The following is a 19,120-nucleotide window of genomic DNA, read 5'->3' as shown; positions in this document are numbered from 1 at the left end:
TACCGGTAATGGCAATGTATGTCTTTATATAAAAAATGAAGTAATTAAATAATTTCGGTAGTTTGCCAATACATGATGGTGTTCTTAATATATTAAATAATGCTAGTAATAGGTGGGGAGGTGGGGGGGGGGGGTAATTAAAAGTTAATTTTTAGCGATAAAATAGAATCATTTTTAATGGGTAAATTAAATCGAATTTAATTTTTTTTGAAAAAGTGAAAAAAGTTTGTAAACTCAGGCAATCCTGCATATGCAATAATAACTGGTTATAAAAACTGGTAACTTTCAGACACAAGTCAACACCGTGCGATAAAATTAATATGAAATTAAAGTATATAGTTCTCTTTTAAAATGTGTATGTATTTTGACAATTATTTTGAGGGTAAAACATGCAAGTACGTAGAAGTGTTATGGACTGATTAAGCATAATTATCTATCATATATAGATATATATACTATTATTCATATTATTTTTATATTTTTAACGCGAAGACAGTCTGTCAAATGAATCTCTATACCGTGTATATGGATTTATACCGTTTTTTTTTCGCGTGTATTAAACTAAGAAAGTATACATGTATAAACATAACAAACAAGTAAACGAGTTTTATTTCATTTCCTGACCAAAATATTTAGAAGTCCCAAAACGTGTAAACCCAAGTCCCGAAATGTGTTGTCAGGTCACGAAACGTCGGCGTCCCAAAGCATGGCGGTCCCGAAACATCCATAATTCCCTTTCGGGATACCTGTCATCGGTATTGCACGTTCCCCAACGGCATATTTTTAACCATCATAGACTTATTTGTTCAATTTGTTTATTGTCAACCACTCAACCCACTGAGTTTGTTTGTCGGAGCATATGGCGGAGCAAGTTTTTACTGAACGCGCAGAATAATCGAAATTATTTCATTGGTTGAAAATTTGTTGTGATTGACAGCTGGCGATACGTTAATTACCCATACTACCCATAGTCCTCTGCGTCTCCGCACAGGGGAAGTTTGGTTAATTACCGTCCATGTTTACATTCGGAACTCTCTAGATTGTTCCAAGTAAATGCACTATGCGAGTTATCGCCCGTGTTTCTTTCTGCTACATTACGAATACACGGAACGAATTCTATCGTTAAACCGGGTCCGTAGGACAATATCATTTTAACGATAGAACATTCTATCTAAAAGAATCTGTACGTGCTTCTTGAGATTCGCTCGGAAGTGAAGTTTTACACACAGACAAATTGCATTAATTTACGACCTTGACCTTTGACCTCAAAATCAATAGGGGTCTTATTAAGCAGGGACTTGTAATGTAAAATTTCATTGCAAAAGTTCAAAGGCTTCTCGTATTTGTAAGTGGAACGATAACTCGGGGTAGAGATTGAGCTAGATCGAATATTTTGATGAACGTATTGATGAGCACCTGCGCACCAATTTTTCATTTCCGGTAGAGTTGTCAACTTTCAATTTTAGAGTTGGCACAATCAACGAGAGGTAATATAGGTGTTTACTTCTTAGATGTGTATACATGTGTATGTATCTGCAATGAAGTAACATTGAAAACATCTTGAGGGTAGTTTCGGTCCATTATATGTTTCACTTTGACAACTTCGATGACTGATAAGAAGGAAAGATACACTTTACAGAAACCTGTGGTACAGCTGTTTGAGCAATACAAACCGATAATCCATTGGTAAAAAAAAAGTAGCTTTGTTGTAAAATATTTCCCATATTTTTCTCATTTGATTAAAAATATACCTATGTACTATTTAATTTGTTACATTATGTAATAAAAAAGTAGTAAATTATATTTGTTTTATGCATTTGAACCAAGGCTAAATAAATATTTAATTCGTGAAAACAAATATAATTTAGTGTTACTCAGAGTGTTATTTAAATTTATATGTAAGATTAATAAATTACAAGCAAAATTTTTTTTATTTGTAATACTTGAAAACTAATGGGCCGACTGTAATAGGCCGACTTTGTTATAGTTTGACTCTGTTATAGACTGCCATCTCTAGTACGCGGTCCAACGAATTTACAAGCGAATTTTCTCTTTGAGCAGCCAAGTTTATGCTTAAATAACAGAAATGTTAGGGCAAAAATCTCTAAAATTATGAATAAAAAGGAGGCCTGTATTAACATAAAGTGGTAAGAAAAATTGTGTTATCTTCACCCAATAACTTGTTATGACAACTTTAAATTGGTTGAATAATGAAGGAATTCGGGCTTATTTACCTCCAATATGGCAACCAACTGGGAATAAATCTAAATTCAGGCCTTAATCTAAAACTTTCTATATGTATTTTCTTTTTTTTTATTTATTCACCAATCAAGGGCCCTCTGGGGGCATATACAATTAAGAGACAAACAATATAATCATTATTATAACAATGCAAAATTGACATGATCCTCACTTGTAAAAGTTCTCAGATTTGAAATACTGATATATAGGGTAGTTCACAATGAAATGTTAGCACTACATATAATATAATAATAATAATAAAATATGAAGAAAAAAATAAAATAAATAAATAATACCAAGCTCCTTTATACTGTAATGACCAGGCGGATCTATAAATGAAAAGACAGCCTGATATGTGTAGCCTTCCTCTAAACTACTGTAATCCAAGCTATGACTACTTTAACTCGTGAATGTTATTCACCGCGAACTATTCATTTTGCCAAGCATAAGTAGAAAATGTTTCCTCAGTTGCGGAAATTAATTATGGATTGATTTTAAACTGACACAGTGCGAATAAAAGATGACCTGAATAATAGTTGGTTTACGGTACAATTGTATCAAATTACTGATTTTAATACTGATTTCATTTTAGGGATTGGAGCAGTGAAAATGTCAATTCATAACATACTCATCAGTAGAACTAGTGATGGTCTTCTACTGACTGCCAACACAGATGCTAGAACATGTAGCGACCCTGAGGAGCTGAAGAAGAGTTTTAACCAGGCCAAGTTACTGGCCAGAATTAGTGCGAGAATTCCTGACCGTGCAACATACGTCATGGAACAGTTTACAATACAGTGAGTAATTCAGTGAAACTTGTCTAGTCTGGATGTTGAGTAATCTGAAAATATTGCCTACGATGGCAGTCTTCACAACAATTCTTTTTGAGCACATGCCCTTCGGGCATGTATACCGGTCATTTTAACCCAGCCCATTTAAATTTGTACATGCCCTACTCAAATTTCAATCATATAGCAGAGATATGATAGTGCAACAAAAAATAAGGTTTTTATATTAAATATAAGGACAGTTTTTCTGTTTTTAAATTCTCTCAATCTTTTGTTTAAATTGTTTCCAGAGTTTTAAATCAACCGTGGCCTGCCCGTCTGCCATTTTCGTACGCGTTTTTGTTCACAACTTTTGACTCGCATGCTGGCCGTTTGTTGGCCATTATAGCTGAACTGAATTTCATAAGTACGATCATGATCATCATGACAGCAGTCCACTGCATGTGGTATAAATAAACATATCGTAATTTGGCAAAAAACATCAAGAAAACAAATAGGTTAAATTAAACATTTTAATGCTTACGATTGATAATCATTTGACAGGTCGTACTGATAATGTAACGTAAGACAAATGTTGACTGGCAATTCATATTAAGGCATTGCATAGCAAGTTTACACGAATAACTGGGGTATGACAGAAGAAAGAGCAAGTAAACATCGAGAATCGAAGAAAATTCACACATGCCCTTCGGGCATGTAATTTGAGAATTTTCACATGCCCGCTGGCAAATTTACCAGGTCCCGGGCATGGGGCACCCAGGTTATTTCGAAGACTGCGATGGTGAACACTTTGAGTTCCTTTTAGTAAATTTATTTGTTTAAAATGTTCTCTACTATAATGAATATGGAATATTGTCTATCCTGGCCAAAATTTTATGGAACCAGTGGTGTCCAGATTAGTAAAGTCTTTCAGTTATAAAGCGGGTCCCATTTCAAACACAGCTCTCATACATTTTCTCGGATACTGGGGCCAGTTCACAGATACACACGCACTGGTATTGTTGCTTTTGAACATCCGTTATTCTTTCTTTTGCAGCATGATATCTGCCTTGAATTTGACGTACCTAGTCATCTGTGACAGTAACTATTCAAGTGTGTTAGCATTTGCCTTCTTGGATGAAGTTCAGAGAGAATTTCTACAGAGCAATGAGAGAGATTATGTGGAATCTGTAACAAGGCCTTATGCTCTTATACAGTTTGGTGAGAGTTATATCCCCTTAGTGGTAGTACATGGTACTATATACAGGGTTATTTTCGCCCTGTGTTATTTTCGGCCTTTTGCACTTGCTTACAATTTTTCCCTGTTTTAAATTCGCAAAATCACAGTTCTGTTTATGAATTTCCCTGTATACAGTACATACAGTAAAACATGCTCATAATAATCACACTCTATAATGAATTGATGCATATAACAGCAAAAAGATGTTCATTTCTTGTGGGTTAAAAAATATATTCTGAACAATATCAAAGTATGCTTGTAAATGTCACCTTGTTAATGTGTGGTTTGTGTTTGCTTTGTGTTCAAGGTCAGGATTAAGATGTTAAAACACCTCAGACCAAAATCCCTTATGTCAAACTTTTCAAAGTTTGTATGTTGGTCCCTTGAATTTCAATGTACATGTTTATCCAAAAAAGGCTGTACATATAGATGCTCAAGATTTAGACCTCTGTCTGTGCAATGCAAAAAATGCACGCCAAATGATTTTACTATTTAAGGTAATAATACAAAAAATTGAATTGTATTTCATTTCCACATTTTGTAGACACAACCTTACAGAAAATTAAGCATAGATACAACAGCTCTCGGTCTCTGTACAACAAGTTAAACCTATCACAGCTTCAGGAGGAGATTAGGCTCCGCCCACCTCACATGATCACGCCAGAGGAGCTCCGCCCAGGGGGAGGGGCATCTGCCAATTCTGTCAACTCCACAGATTCCCAGACTCACTTCACTCTAGGTATGATATCAAAGAAGGAGCAAAATAAAATACTGTGTTATATACTTATCTACAAACTGTTTGAAAATTATTGAGACGTTTACTTTTAATCCACTAAAGAAAAAGACAATTTAATGAAATAGGCATTCATTTAATAGAAAGAATGAACACAATGCCTCACAAATTTCCAAACAGCCTTCATATTGTGTTCACATATGCAGGTCATCAGAGCAGGTTCATATAAATTTTGCAGCTTGTTTTGCCAGACAATTTAATGCAATCTGGCTTATTGCATAAAGTTGCTGTAATATTAATACATGATTGTGTATCTCTCTCTCTCTCTTTAATTCAATTTTTTCCTAAATTCTCTCTATTCAAACAATTTTAAAATAAATATAACAAACATTTTAAACATCTTTTACGTTCATGTTTAAAAACCTCATCTTTTTCACCAGTAAGTATTGGTGTAATTTTGGACAATGATGAAAGCAGAGATTAATGGCTGAACAGAAGAGTTCTTGTCCCTGGGATCATGAAACAGACTTAATAAACTTCATTCAAATTTTCAGTTGCCTGTAAAATGTTTATTAAATATTGTATTAATCACTAAATTTGTAGATAAAAACACATTTGTGAAACAATATTGACATTTTAAGTTTTGTCTGAATGACTTTCTCAACATTTTAGTACAATATAAACATTTTGACTTAAGTTTAAGATGCATCATGATCTCAGGGTTTTCTTTTTTAAAATTGTGAATTCAAAATCAATAGAGAAGACATAAAAAACTATAGTACATTGCCATTTGCATATTACTTTAATTTGAAATTGATGTCCTATTCCAGCCATTCCGAAGCGGTATGGGAATTACCTGCCTGTAAACCTCCTGGTGCTCGTGTCTCTATGTCTGAATGCTTTATGTGCTGTAATGAATTTTACCAGAGGAGTAGCAGTCATTAATGAGGCACATATAGAAGTATGTGAACCTTGGTGTCTTTACTTTCTGTCAGAGTATAAAAACATGGTTATATTAAAATGGCAGGAAAGAACAATTCTGATTTAATACAAAATATGATTTGTAATATCCAATAAGTTTTATAATTTTAAAAGTACAGGGAATGAAAATAAATGTACTGATAGTATTGATTTATTATCAGCATTGTTTATTAATTATTAACTGTGTTAAGACATTATGCCTAATTTTGTTCCTCCTGTGAGTTTACTCTTATCACTGTATATAAATTAGGTAACTTTTATTTTTGTATTTTTAGGAATTTTCAAAAGACCATTATCAGAATGCAGCAAGTTTCATATTTTGCAGTTTTCTCCTATTATTCCAAGTAAGATTTTGTTCACCAGTTCACCACCCATTTCTGAATTGTAACTTTTGAATGAGATAACCATGTACAATATGATTCATGTAATGATTGTCTGCATGAAAGAGAATTGCTGTTATGTTGAAAAACTGCTCGAACATTCTGTAAATCATTTTTTCTTCATGAAAACTTTATTTTCGTAATTATGTAAGACTGTGCTCACAAAAATATCATTCTCGGATATATTGGTATTCCTGAAGATATTATAAAGAGCAGTCATTCATGAAATTTCATTTCATTAATGAAGAGTAAATGTCTATCTTAAGAAGAGAAGGTTTAGCAAAATATAATTATCTACAGTATTAACGGTAGTTTAAACCTGAATTTGAAAAAAAGATGCATGCTTCTGACTTAGATCAGTTGGAGGTACATGTATGCTTGTATCTCAGACATATGAGTGTGACTCAAGTAAAGATTGTTTCTACTTAAAAATTTTTTACGATTTTTATTACAGGTGTATTTAATGTGTTATCCACGTAAACAGAGGAAGCCATTAGCTTGTGCCACACTAGGGAGCGTGTGTCTATGTCAGCTCTATCTGTGGGAACTTCGCAACAATGTACAGATATTTTTCCATGTGACTGTGGCGTGTTTTGGAACGTTTGTGATATTTACTAGACCTGTACAAGAAAAATTACCACAGTATACTTTATAGCAGTAACTCAATCAGTTTTATAGTTACAATCATTTGTTTATTCTGGGTTTGCAGTTTCAAGAAAAGAAATTCTAAATTGCATATAAGTATCTTATACAATCTACAGTCTTGCAATATGTATAGTGAGAATTAAAGTACTTTGTTTAACACGTACTAAATTACGTGGACCAAGATACTGATATAAGATTCCGCATAAATTTTGGCAGCTTAAACTTGTTCTAAGAAGCTATGGATATTGCTTATAGCCACATTCCACATTTATTTTTTCTTGCCTTGTTTGTTCATCATGGTATTTAAATGTACAAGTGTGTCTGTATGAAGAGAAAAGAAGAGAATGGAATAAATAAATTTTATCCAAATCTTTAAAATGATTGTTTTTGGTTATTTTGATTGAGTAGAATGTTTTTGTAAGATGAAATTATTACACTGTAATGGTTTGGGCCGTGGATGGATATTGGCCTGGATAGCTCAGTTGGTAGAGCACCTTCTTCTCATGAACCACTGGGCCAGAAAAGCTGAAACTTATATGGAAGCACCCTGGGGTAGTGTAGATTCTAAATTGTTCAAATCATGACCCCCGGGGATAGGGCGGGGTCACAGGGGAATCAATGTTTTACATAGAAATATATAGGAAAAATCTTTGAAAATCTTCTCATGAACCACTATCCTGTTACAGATTTGGTGTCGATGACCACTCCTGGAATTGCAGGTAAAAGTCCTGCCAGGGGGTCTTTAAAAATTTTCTTCTCAAGAGCTAAAATTTATGGGTTGTGTGTAGATTTCAAATTGTTTAAATTATGATCATTGGGGTAGGGTTGGGTAACAATATGTATTACAAGGGGGAAATCTGGTAAAAAACAGAATGGTCAAAGATTCTCAGGTGAGCAATGTGGCCCATGGGCCTCTTGTTTTTCTTGCCTTGTTTGTTCATCATGGTATTTAAATGTTCAAGTGTGTCTGTATGAAGAGAAAAAAAAAGAACGGAATAAATAAATTTTATCCAAATCTTTAAAATGATTGTTTTTGGTTATTTTGATTGAGCAGAATGTTTTTGTAAGATGAAATTATTATACTGTAATGGTTTGGGCCGTGGATATTGGCCTGGATAGCTCAGTTGGTAGAGCACCTGACTGGAGATGAAGGGTTCCGGGTTCGATTCACGGTCCAGCCGTACATTAATACACTATACATATCATCATCATATCAAGTAAAGAGCTTTAACCTGCTACTGCTCATACAGGTACAGCAAAACATGGGTATAGTGAACACGCTTATAATAAATTGACACTTACAGCCAACTGATTTTCATTTCCTGTGACTTTATTATATATGGTAAACTTGATGGATATGACAAATTACGCTAATATAATTACATCTAAAACAAAGCAAAATTGTCTGTCCCTGGCACTTCCTTGTAACGGTATTTTACTGTTAAACAGTTTATGTATACATGTATGACCTGTTCATCTGAGCTGTAAGCCTTAGCTGTTGTATCCAGTTTATAGTTCACCTAAACTATAAACTCCAGCTTTTCTGATCCAAATTTAGTTCATCTAAAACAGTATTTTCAGCTGCCTATCCATCTGTGGACTTCGATCTTGACAACTAATTAGCCAATTTTGATCCAGTTGTATTGTTGGGCAATCTAATTAAAATTAGATGTTAGATCCGCTCGCATAGTATGCGAGTGGATCTAACATCTAATTTTATTTAGATTGATTGTTAGGTGACAGGGATACAAAATTGATCATGTCAAGGACAAAATCTTTTTCCAAGTGTAAAAAAATATCACAGCATAGAACAGGTTTCTTCACAAATACTTACAAGTATTGTAAGGCTTCTTCAATTAGACAGTGTAGATTTTGTAGGGGTGCGGCTTTCTCTAAGATTCAAGTGATATTTTTCCAAGTCTGGAATTTTCCAATGTATGACCGAAAAATAAAAATTGGAGGTCCAAGCAAAATTACATTCCAAATGTATCCCATAAATATTCTCAGCAAAAAGAGAAGGGGTCCTTATTCCTTGCTCTTTCCTATGGAATTCCATATAGGACTGCCAATTGCTCAGTGCTTACTGCCAACTGCCACACATATTTGAATAATTTTTCATACATGTATTTTACAATATATTTATGTGAATTTAATGTAAACTTAAAAAAACACACAAAAAAATAATAATAATAATAATAAAAAAAAATAAAAAATAAGATAAAAGAGAAAAAAATGTAGGTGTTTTGGAGCAAAAACTACCGGGCTGAAATGGTATTGAACCGATTAATGATGCCCAAGCAGGGGCAGGGAACTAGACAAGATTTTGTCCTCGGCTCATAGGCAGGTTGAATCGGTTGATTGTGAAAAACTGTTTTGCAAGTTTGATGTTAACATTGTAGTGAATGTATATTAATCAGTTGCAAAAATAACTCTAAAATTTGTTGCATTTTACTACTTTTAAGTTATGAATTCGATCGGAGTCCTTGAATATTTAAAAACTTATAGAACATTCGTGGCCCGAATTTACTCTTGAGTGTTGTAGTTTGATCATGTTGATATTTCAGTATTTTACTATTGTTTACGAGGTCGGCATTTAATGTAATCATCTTTCGTTTCTATTTGCATATCTAAACCGGGCAAATCAAATATTTACTTTCCAATTTCATAGTTATTCCTTAGGAATTTTTAAAATCCGTCAATCCGCCCTGTGTTGTTTCTCTGTTAATTGATCAAAATATGGCAAAAACTTTGTACTTGGAAACCGTCTGACCGCCACATTCCTCCCTCATTAAAAATCTGAGACACCAACTCAGGACTTCCTTGGCTGATTGGCAGGTCTTTCACTTGTCTGAAATATCTGATGTTTTCCATGGATTTGTACGATTTTGATATTCTAGTAATTAATTCTACACGCCAGGTACGCAAAAATTGTATAAAAAGCCTGGAAAACGTCAGATTTTTTGTACCAGTCTTTCACCTGTCATTTCCAGGGCATGGCACGACAGTCGGGCACCATGTATAACGGGAGAGGAGAAACATTTGCTAGGACCAAGATTCAGTCACTTGTGGCCTGGCCTGAGGGCCATAAAACAGACGAGTTAATTATAACTTTTGATTTCTATCTTTGGAAAAACTGGGGGGTCCCAGGTTCGATTCTTGGATTCCAAGTCCATTCATACATTTTCCCCTTTCTTGTTACACATACGATGAAAGGTAAATACATGATAGATATTTATATATATTTTTATTTTTAGAAATCAACAAAGTGTTGCAATGGAAGCAATGCACCAGTGTTTTATTCGAGTTCTTCAAAGAGCACCTCCTCATAGATGGACAAGATGCAACTTGTACTGTATTCAAAGGCAATCTCTTCATCATGATTTTTTGAGGGAAAGAAATTCGCAATTGACAGAAAAAAATATATGGACAGAAAAAGCAGTGCAAAGAAAGGCATTGCTCCAGACTGTTAGTGCTGTGCACTTACAGACAAACAGACATATGGCAGGTCATAATAAGTATTCCAACATCAAACATCGTAAAGAAGCGCAGGATTATAAAAAGTCCACCATGATGAACCAGTATGTCAGACTTGCCAAAACAGCTGTAAAAGGTAAAGGGGGTTTGGGGAGATAAATGCTACCAGTTCAGAAAGCTTTGAGGGAGGAAGGGGAGGGTAAATAACTCTTACGGTGCTTTTAATGAATGGAGTACAGTATTTCTCTCCCTTTCCCTTTCTTTTTAAGAGTAGGATTTCCACTGTTTTTATCAATGCTAAAAACCTTTTAAAAATATTTGAATGTATCATATTCTAGAGCCAGTTTTTATGGGGGGATGTAATGGGCTAGGATGGGGTGGGGTTTGTAAAGAGGAAAGCCTATTTCACAAGACTAGTAGTGTTAGCATACTAGGTACGAATCTGAATACCTTGAAGGTGATGCGAACAATGGCAAGGTATCATTGGAATCTCTTTGTTTTCAGGTACACAAAAACTTGAATTTGAATTAATTTTGTTGAAGTTAAACATGTTATATTTAAACACGAGTTTCCTATGTATCAAGATACAGGGCGGGGCTTGAGGCGAGAGCGATAGCTCGAGCCGGGCCCCGCCCTGTATCTCTGATATAGTAGGAAACGAGTATTCTAAATGACTTGTGACATGACCTTTCTAATAACCTCACTAATTTACATTCATAATTGGGTACGTATCTCTCAACCAATCAGATGATTTTAGCAGAAAGTTGATTTAATATCCCATTTTAAGCATTCGCAACTGAAATGCCGAGTGAGGTGGACGTGCAGGTAATTATTTACTATTATTTTAAAAATAATTATTTCGGGGATGCATTATATAATTTGTTTTCCAAAAAATTAATTTAGATTTGATTGGGTAGGTTTTTTTTTATCTATTCAGCTCTTGCTGACATTTTTTTTTAAATTTAAGCTACGAATTAATGCAAAACATTTTTATATATAAGAATCGTATTTTGAAACAAAAATGCTTCGGGGATATCGTATTCTGAGAGAAATCTCCGACAATACCCTCCACCTGTCATCATATACAAAATTGAAATAAACAGATGAAAGGAAGGGGAGGGGGTATTTTACCTTCATGATTTAAATAAAATGTAGAGTAACCAAAGGGGGATCCAGTATTCACAGGTGGCCGCCCATCCCACCCAACTTAAAGTTTTTTTTTTCTTTTTTCGCTTTTGTAAATTATTTTCGCCAATCGTATATAAATACTCTTTTTAAATTATTAACAAGTAACGATTTCACGCACATAGTGTCTTGGTTGCAATTGATTATAAACCTAACCCCCCCCCCCCCCCCCCCCAAATACGATTTTCAGGGGTTTTTTTTGGGGGGGGGGGGGTGTTCAAGGTAATCCTTTTTGAACTGCCCCACTCCCTCCTTTCTAATTTTTTTTTAATCCGACACTCATAAGTTTATTTTGTAAAATTTTATTCTTAATAAAATCACCTCAAATTTTGAGTAATTACTACATGTAACAGTGCTATCATGCGAATTGAACGATTGTTGTGTCTGAATATGGATACAGCTTTCTGTCATGGCTAAAAATAAACCGTACTGTATCTTTGATATTTTGCAGATACAGTACAGTTTCTGTTCATTTGCATAAAAAACGCCCACAAAAAGTGTTCTGTATCGCAGTTACAGTATGCTTGACTTCAAAGGAAAACTTGCCGGGTCATGTCACAAGTTAAACACAGACTTATAAATTATGTTTTAAATCAATTAAATGTTGATTTGATTTTTTTTTCCAGAGGGAGGTTCTACAGACCCTAAAATTAACCTGAAGTTAGCCCAGGTTTTAGAGAGCATCAAAAAACAAAGTCTGAGTGTTGACGCATTCAACAGGCTGCTGGAAAAGATGGTATGTAAAATGACACATTATATTAACAAATAAAAAAAATTATATGATATCTCATATTTTAATTTTACTAGAAATATAGCGTTATTTTGACAACTGCAGCAATTTAAATTTGTCCCATTGTAAATTCACCAAGACTGCTTTGTGCTTTATATGAGATAATGCTGTCTTCTGTGAATTCATCCTATTACAAATATGTCCACTTGCAATGAGGACAAAAATGATAAAAATAAAAAGGAGGCAAAAATGTCCTTCTACATGTATATATATAGGAACAGTTAATTTCTGTTACAGTATAAAGTCAACTTACTATGTTGATGTTAATCAGTACTGCATAAAATACACACATTACAAATACAATTTTACTCTGATATTTAGAACAACTGATCTGAATTTCATTGATTGTTGAAGTTAGATGGAGGTCAAATGAAAACTACTTGTTCTTAATTGTTTTATGCCTGAGTTCAAAAGGTTTGATTGAATGTAAGACCAAACTGTTAAGGTTTAATTAATGATAATCCATATCAGGTTTTATTTTTTATTATGAGTCATTAGCAACAATTCTTTTTCTGTTAGAATAAAAAGGGAATGAACTCTAAAGAGCATATGTATGAAGTGAATGGACCTGGAAATTCTATCTTCATTGTTCTCTTGGACACGGACAACGTCAACAATGGCAGAACGGACTTAAAGACGGCCCTGAAAAAACTTCCGTAAGTGTGTGGGCAGTTTATATAAAGTTTCTAGCCTTGGGTTGTGTGGACAAATCCTTACTACTATAACTGCAAAGTACATCCAGATCATATAATAACATTATTACCGATACATACATGTAAATATGATTAAATTATATCGCTTTTTCTGTTTCATCAAATTCTGGAAAATAAAAAAAAATCACATCACTGTACACAAAAATCAGATTTATTTTGGTGAACTGTACATACCAGTTTGCACTTGACTCTTATCTAAAGTTATATGTGTGGAAATATTTCTTCTTGATGCTAAGTTTATTGATAGAATCCCATTAGATCATACGTGACATGTTTTATGAATATAGATAAGGTGTTAACTGTTTAATTCAGAGTGAAGATCAGCAACAGTCCTACCACATTACATTATTTCAAGCAGCAGGGAGTGTTGTATGTGAACCCTGACCCTAACCGACCTGACCTTGACCTTGAGGAAGTAGCCATAGAATGTGAAGCAGAGGACGTCACCATGGAGACTAATGAGGAAGGTCAAAAAGTCATCAAGGTATAAAACTGTTCATTTGCTGCAGCGATTTTTTTCCACCCATTGGGAAAGGGTCCGGTACCGGTTCAATTGGGAAAAATAACATCGAAGAAAAACAAAGGAGAATTTTTTCTTATTTATGCAAATGCAACGTATTTTGCGTTTATTCCAACTTAATTACCTATTACTGCTTGTTTTAAAAGAATAAACATCAAGTACTTATTGTTTTTTATATCAATGTCCCTTGTTTTCACATTGTCATGCTTTCAATTTGTCAAAATGTATGACACCACTGCTCCCGCCAAATTACAACTTTCTCTACTTTCGATTTAAGTGGAAGTGAAACAATTAGTCAACTTGTACAACGTTTCATTTAACAAGAAATACGATGTCGTCGTAATCTTTTGCTTCACAGTTGAATTGGGAATTTTTAATCACAGAATTGGGAAAAATTAACGTTTTTTGGCATTTGGAACGGTGTCGTTTATCGGTACCAGTTATATAAGGAAAAAAAACGCTGTGCTGTTACATGTATAGTACGATTCTCAGTTAACCTCTGACTTTCAGTAGGGTGTGACTTTCTCAACACCACGTAATTAACCTCTCTCAAATGGCGATTAGATCCTCATTGGTTAAGAAATTAATAACATCAGCAACTTTAAATTGATGTTGACAACGATGAGACCACTTGAGCCCCACCTCTCTGCCATACAAAATGCTGTGATTGGATCATGGACACACTTATTAACATTTGCCTGAATGTATATTTCAACGGTAAATGAAAGGCTGTGTAAATTTCAGACACTAATTATGTAACGTGGAGAATACCACACCTTACTGAAAGTCCAAGGTTAACTGAGAATTGTACTATTTCTTGATCACTGCTAATGGAAAAATATAAGAATTATAAAAGTTGTCCCTTTCACTTTCAAGATTTCTTGTTGTGATGCTCCAGTCCATTTGTTCAAGGGTGGATACTTGATCAAATCTATTGAGAAGGTCAAAAGCCTTCACAGAATTGATAATATGATGGACCCACTTTATTTCCTGAAGATTTTTATCTTGATATTTAAGTTTTAGAAAATGATTCATCTCTTTAACAATTTGTTGCACAAGGGGATAAAAACGTTAAGAAGTTTTTTCTTGTACTACTAAGGCAAAAAAAAAAATTAATTTCTTGGTTCTCAGGCCCTCCCTCATCTCTTCCAAGGGTGCCTCATTGACCCTTTTTATTGCTAAATCAATAAAATATAAACACCAAATCACCTCCCTCATCATTTTTTGAGGTTTTGTACAATGTAAAAAGCTGCCTCATCATGTTTTGGGGGCAATAAAAAAGAAAAAAAAATGCCTCCCTCCCTCATCATATTTCTTGAAAAAGGGCCTGAGAACCAAGTAATTTACTTTGCATGGCCAGTAACTATAAGCTGTATTTGAAATTCTGAGTTGTCTTTCCTGATCTTCCTATCAGTAAAACTTTTTCTTTTGTTTTTAAGTTTATATGTGATCCTTCCCAGCTAATGGAGGTAAAGTCCAGATTAGAGGCACAGAATCTGACCGTGGACTCGTTTTTTGAAGACTATAGTCCGTTAATGCCTGTGTCACCCTCGGAGGCAGAGCAAGGGGAGATAAACACCATCATTGAAAGGCTAGAAGGGACAGAGAACTTTGTACAGATGTATTCTAATATAAAATCCTGAAGTTTTTTGGTTAAACTTTTGTAATTTATTTCAAAGACATGTTGGGGAAATCTGGAGTGATTGATTCATCAGTTTTTTAATAGTAATTGTTGTCAGGAAAAATCAATGATATTGTCTTAAATTAAAACAATCTACTAAATGCAGGCAATAAGATCGATATATTTAATGTGATCCATGATCTGACTCATCTGAGTACAGTAACTAAAGTGACAGTGTGAAAAGTTTTTATCTTAATATTTATGGAAAAAATATAAAATTAAAAAATGTTTGAATATTAATGTTTTTTTGACAGTTTGAAATACAGTGATACCTCTTAAAATTACATCTTTGTATTTGCAAATGGAATGTCTGAAATTATGAATGTATTAAAATCAGACGAAAAATAAAAGTTAAGTACTGAAAAGCATTGGTTTTTTTACTGGATTAAAATTTTTTATGATGAACTCAGGGAGGTAAACTGGATAAAGTTTTTATGAAATTCGGTGAAAATAATCAATGATTTATAAATTTATTATTGAGTTTATGAATTATATTTACAAAGTTTTTTTTACACTTAAAGAGATATTGAAAGGGATTTTTCAATTCCTTAGTCAGCTCCAGAAATTGTAAAATTAATGATGAAATTGAACATAATGGTAATTTAAAAGCTAATCTTAAAGATCTTGAAAAATTATCATTGTACACGGGACGTTGGACATTGGAAGAATATTGCTTATGACTTTTGACAGCAAAACTTGTGGATTGGCAATTAAGCACATCTTCCCAATATTATGTGCCTGAAAGTGAACTTGTATCAAGGTCGATGTGAAAATCTACCCTGGCCTGTAAGAATAATTGAACTATACATATATGAAAACGTACTTTGCATATTCCAGGAAGGGTCTGAAAGAAATGTAGGAACATTACCCTTAAATGTTAAACAACTAGATGGATTATCACCCTACAATTTTTACCAATACGTATTCTGCAAAAAAATACTTTGGAAACAAAATTAACATGGCCGTATGAACGGGAGGGGGCTGCCCCCAATAATTTTGCCGATATATTAAATAATATACCATATGGTCAAAGACTTATATATAAAACCATAACGCTACAGTTCTGCATCTACCTCAACTGAAAATGCATGCCCCCCTCTAACTGAAATTTTTTCTAAGGGCCTTACTAATATTAGCTTGCCTCAGGCACGTAGCATCGTTTTTGAAAGTGGTGGGGCCAGCCAGACAATTTTTATTTTTACTTACCTGGAAAAATTGACAAGCAAAAAAAAAAAAAGCCCAAGCTCGAAAAATCCTATTTCGGGGGGGGGGGGGGGGGGGGTAGCGGGAATTATTTGGGAACCATTAATTATTATTTTTATACCACAAAATAAAAACCCAATACATGTATATCTGTAGAACACATGCACTTGTTTTGGGAAATAAATTTTTAACCCATATTTTAACGATTTATTTTTGTATACAAATATCATAAAGTAAAATAAAATAAATACATATAGAAAACATGAAAAATTAAAAATGTCAATCATTGCTTTATCAAACGTGAAGTCAAGGATCTGACTTGGTGGCGGATCTATACATGAAGTCGAAATTCCAAATATAGCCAATTTACTCGCAGCAGGTCCTCATGGACTCAATTCAAGCTCAACAGAGTTAAAATAAAGCGATGTACAGTGTAACTAAGCTTTTCTGATCACATATATTATCTTTTGCGTCTCTCTCCATCTCTTCTTTTTCTTCTATTTCCAGGAGGAGATATACATTAATCACTGGCAGGAAAACGGAAATATGGTAGCATCTTTTTTAAAAAGTGTTATATTAAAGTTTTGGAATTTGTAGAATTTAATAAACTATAATAATCTGAACAAAATTTGTTTTGGATAAAGGACCTAGATATAGTAGGGTAATATCTAGCTACTGTATTACCTCCCAGAAGATTTTTAAAGAAAAATACCTTTTTAAAAAAAATTTAAGTAAACTTTTTTGGAGTAAAATATAGTTTTCTTTCATCAAGTTTTATTCTTAATTCGATCAACAGTTTTAAAATATCTCCACCAAATTAATTTTCAAGCCTTAAAGTTTTTATATTATTATAATATCAGGCCGGAATTAGAAATGTCTTTGTTTCCCCTAACCCGACCCTGAATTCTCAAGGTGGGTCGGTAGGTAGGTAAACAATTTTATTTTTGACAGCAGCTTTGAAAATACATTCTAAAATTTAATATAAGCAAGAAAAGTACAAAAGAAAGCGATTTGTGAATAAAATGCTAAGTATCAAACATATGCTGTTTAAACATGTTAAAGGAAAATTCATGATTAATTAATTTACAACTGTTATATTTAGTTGAACTTGTGAGCTACCTCACGCCAGAATACATTTATATAGATCAAATAGATGAAGACAAGATTCTCAAATACGCAAAGACCGGACATCCGAGTATATTTTTTCAAACCTTCCATCAGCCCCCAGTGCTTATAGACAATCAATGTATACGTTTTGAGGGCCATCAGATTTGCAGTGTTTCTAGAGCATTTTGCTTTAGAGTTAAGAAGTAAGTGTTTAATTTTAAGTCGCAGGTCCAAATACCAATAAGGAACGTTGAAAACAGTCTTTCAAAAGGGACCATAAAAACTTAGGTCCAGTCTCGCAAAAGATGCTGGCTCAAAAAAGATCCCTTACTGCTTAATGGCAAAAAGTGCTCAGTACGTCTAAATTTGGAGCAATTGGGAAATGTTCAAATGTCGAAATCTCGAAGGGATTCAAAGACCAATCTTCCGTAATTAAAGAAAAATACACTGGGCGTCTCAGGAAGCTGAAAAATGATTTCAAAACTATTTGTAAAGAGTATTTAAACAATATTTAATTGACTCAAACTGAATCTACAAATGATAAAAATGCTACATGTATATACAATGTCATAGTCACGAAGTTTAACCCATAAATAAAGGCATTAAAGAAAGAAAATCTGAATTATATTTATCAGGATGAATATGCAGACATATTTACAACAACTCCTATGGTTCCGTAATGGCATATAGTAAACATAGGAACATAGATGAACTGGTTATTAGATCAAAACTCAAATTAAATAAAATGCAGTGAAATTGAATGATGTGTTCACTAGGTGGGCCCCTCATCTGCTCGTTAGGCGGGGCTTACATGTACCATGTATTACGTACCTTTTAAAATTCAACAGACAGGTTTGTTTGTTGTTTACCGTCCCTTTCGAAAATTTATTCACTCACATGGAGAGGCCAAGACACCTCCGAAACACTCTTAATTAGTCGTGGTAAATTTTATTATCAAATTGTTTCAAGAGTGAAGAATTCTAGATAGCTAATAGCATAAGATTGAGACGTCGCCGTTGTTATACCCCCCGCTTGAAAAGCGGGAGGGTATATAGTAATCGTTAATTCCGTCCGTCCGTCTGTCCGTCCGTCCGTCTGTACGTCCGTCAGTCCGTCCGTCTGTTACGCTTTAGGGTACCCATCTCTTATCCTCAACTCCTCTTAAACCACTGAGTGAAATTTAATGAAACTTTCACAGAATCTTTATTACATATTGCCATTGTGCACCTCATATTTTATTTTTTGATCCGACAAATATTTTGGGTTTCCCGGCCACCGCAAAACATGGACTTTGCCATTATAATCATATGGGAGGCGGGGGGTATCATTTAGTGAGCTCATTGCTCACAGTACCTCTAGTTTTATTAAGAACTTTTTCAAGAAAAATACCATTTTCTTCAATAAATCACAGTAGAACAATGTCGGCCGTTCTGCTAAAAACTGGTTTTGATGAAATTGTA

The 19,120-nt window shown here is 34.0% G+C and overlaps 2 protein-coding genes across 3 annotated transcripts; both read left to right on the top strand.

Annotated features, from left to right (window-relative positions):
- Positions 1 to 1,415: 1,415 nt before the first annotated feature.
- On the top strand, positions 1,416 to 7,015 carry LOC134261249 (vesicle-trafficking protein SEC22a-like). 2 transcript variants are annotated; one of them, XM_062743699.1, is made up of 7 exons: positions 1,416 to 1,487; positions 2,834 to 3,038; positions 4,066 to 4,229; positions 4,793 to 4,987; positions 5,812 to 5,942; positions 6,238 to 6,306; positions 6,797 to 7,015. In XM_062743699.1, exons 2-7 carry the CDS (start codon positions 2,851 to 2,853, stop codon positions 6,995 to 6,997), a joined length of 948 nt encoding a protein of 315 aa, XP_062599683.1. In that variant the 5' UTR covers positions 1,416 to 1,487; positions 2,834 to 2,850; the 3' UTR covers positions 6,998 to 7,015. The 2 variants fall into 2 exon arrangements, with proteins under 2 accessions (XP_062599683.1, XP_062599682.1); XM_062743698.1 differs by lacking the exon at positions 1,416 to 1,487 and adding an exon at positions 1,504 to 1,525.
- Positions 7,016 to 10,242: 3,227 nt separating this feature from the next.
- On the top strand, positions 10,243 to 15,586 carry LOC134261248 (probable transcriptional regulatory protein TC_0742). The gene is made up of 5 exons (XM_062743697.1): positions 10,243 to 10,597; positions 12,273 to 12,382; positions 12,956 to 13,092; positions 13,462 to 13,633; positions 15,109 to 15,586. Exons 1-5 carry the CDS (start codon positions 10,261 to 10,263, stop codon positions 15,310 to 15,312), a joined length of 960 nt encoding a protein of 319 aa, XP_062599681.1. The 5' UTR covers positions 10,243 to 10,260; the 3' UTR covers positions 15,313 to 15,586.
- Positions 15,587 to 19,120: the final 3,534 nt, after the last annotated feature.

The sequence above is a fragment of the Saccostrea cucullata genome, unplaced genomic scaffold (assembly GCF_032062105.1).
Source record: "Saccostrea cucullata isolate Sc308-1 unplaced genomic scaffold, CSIRO_AGI_Scuc_v1 ctg1050, whole genome shotgun sequence".
Classification (NCBI taxonomy): Eukaryota; Metazoa; Mollusca; class Bivalvia; order Ostreida; family Ostreidae; genus Saccostrea; species Saccostrea cuccullata.
The sequence above is the reverse complement of the archived record's forward strand: the minus strand, read 5'-3'. Positions and strand labels throughout refer to the sequence as shown.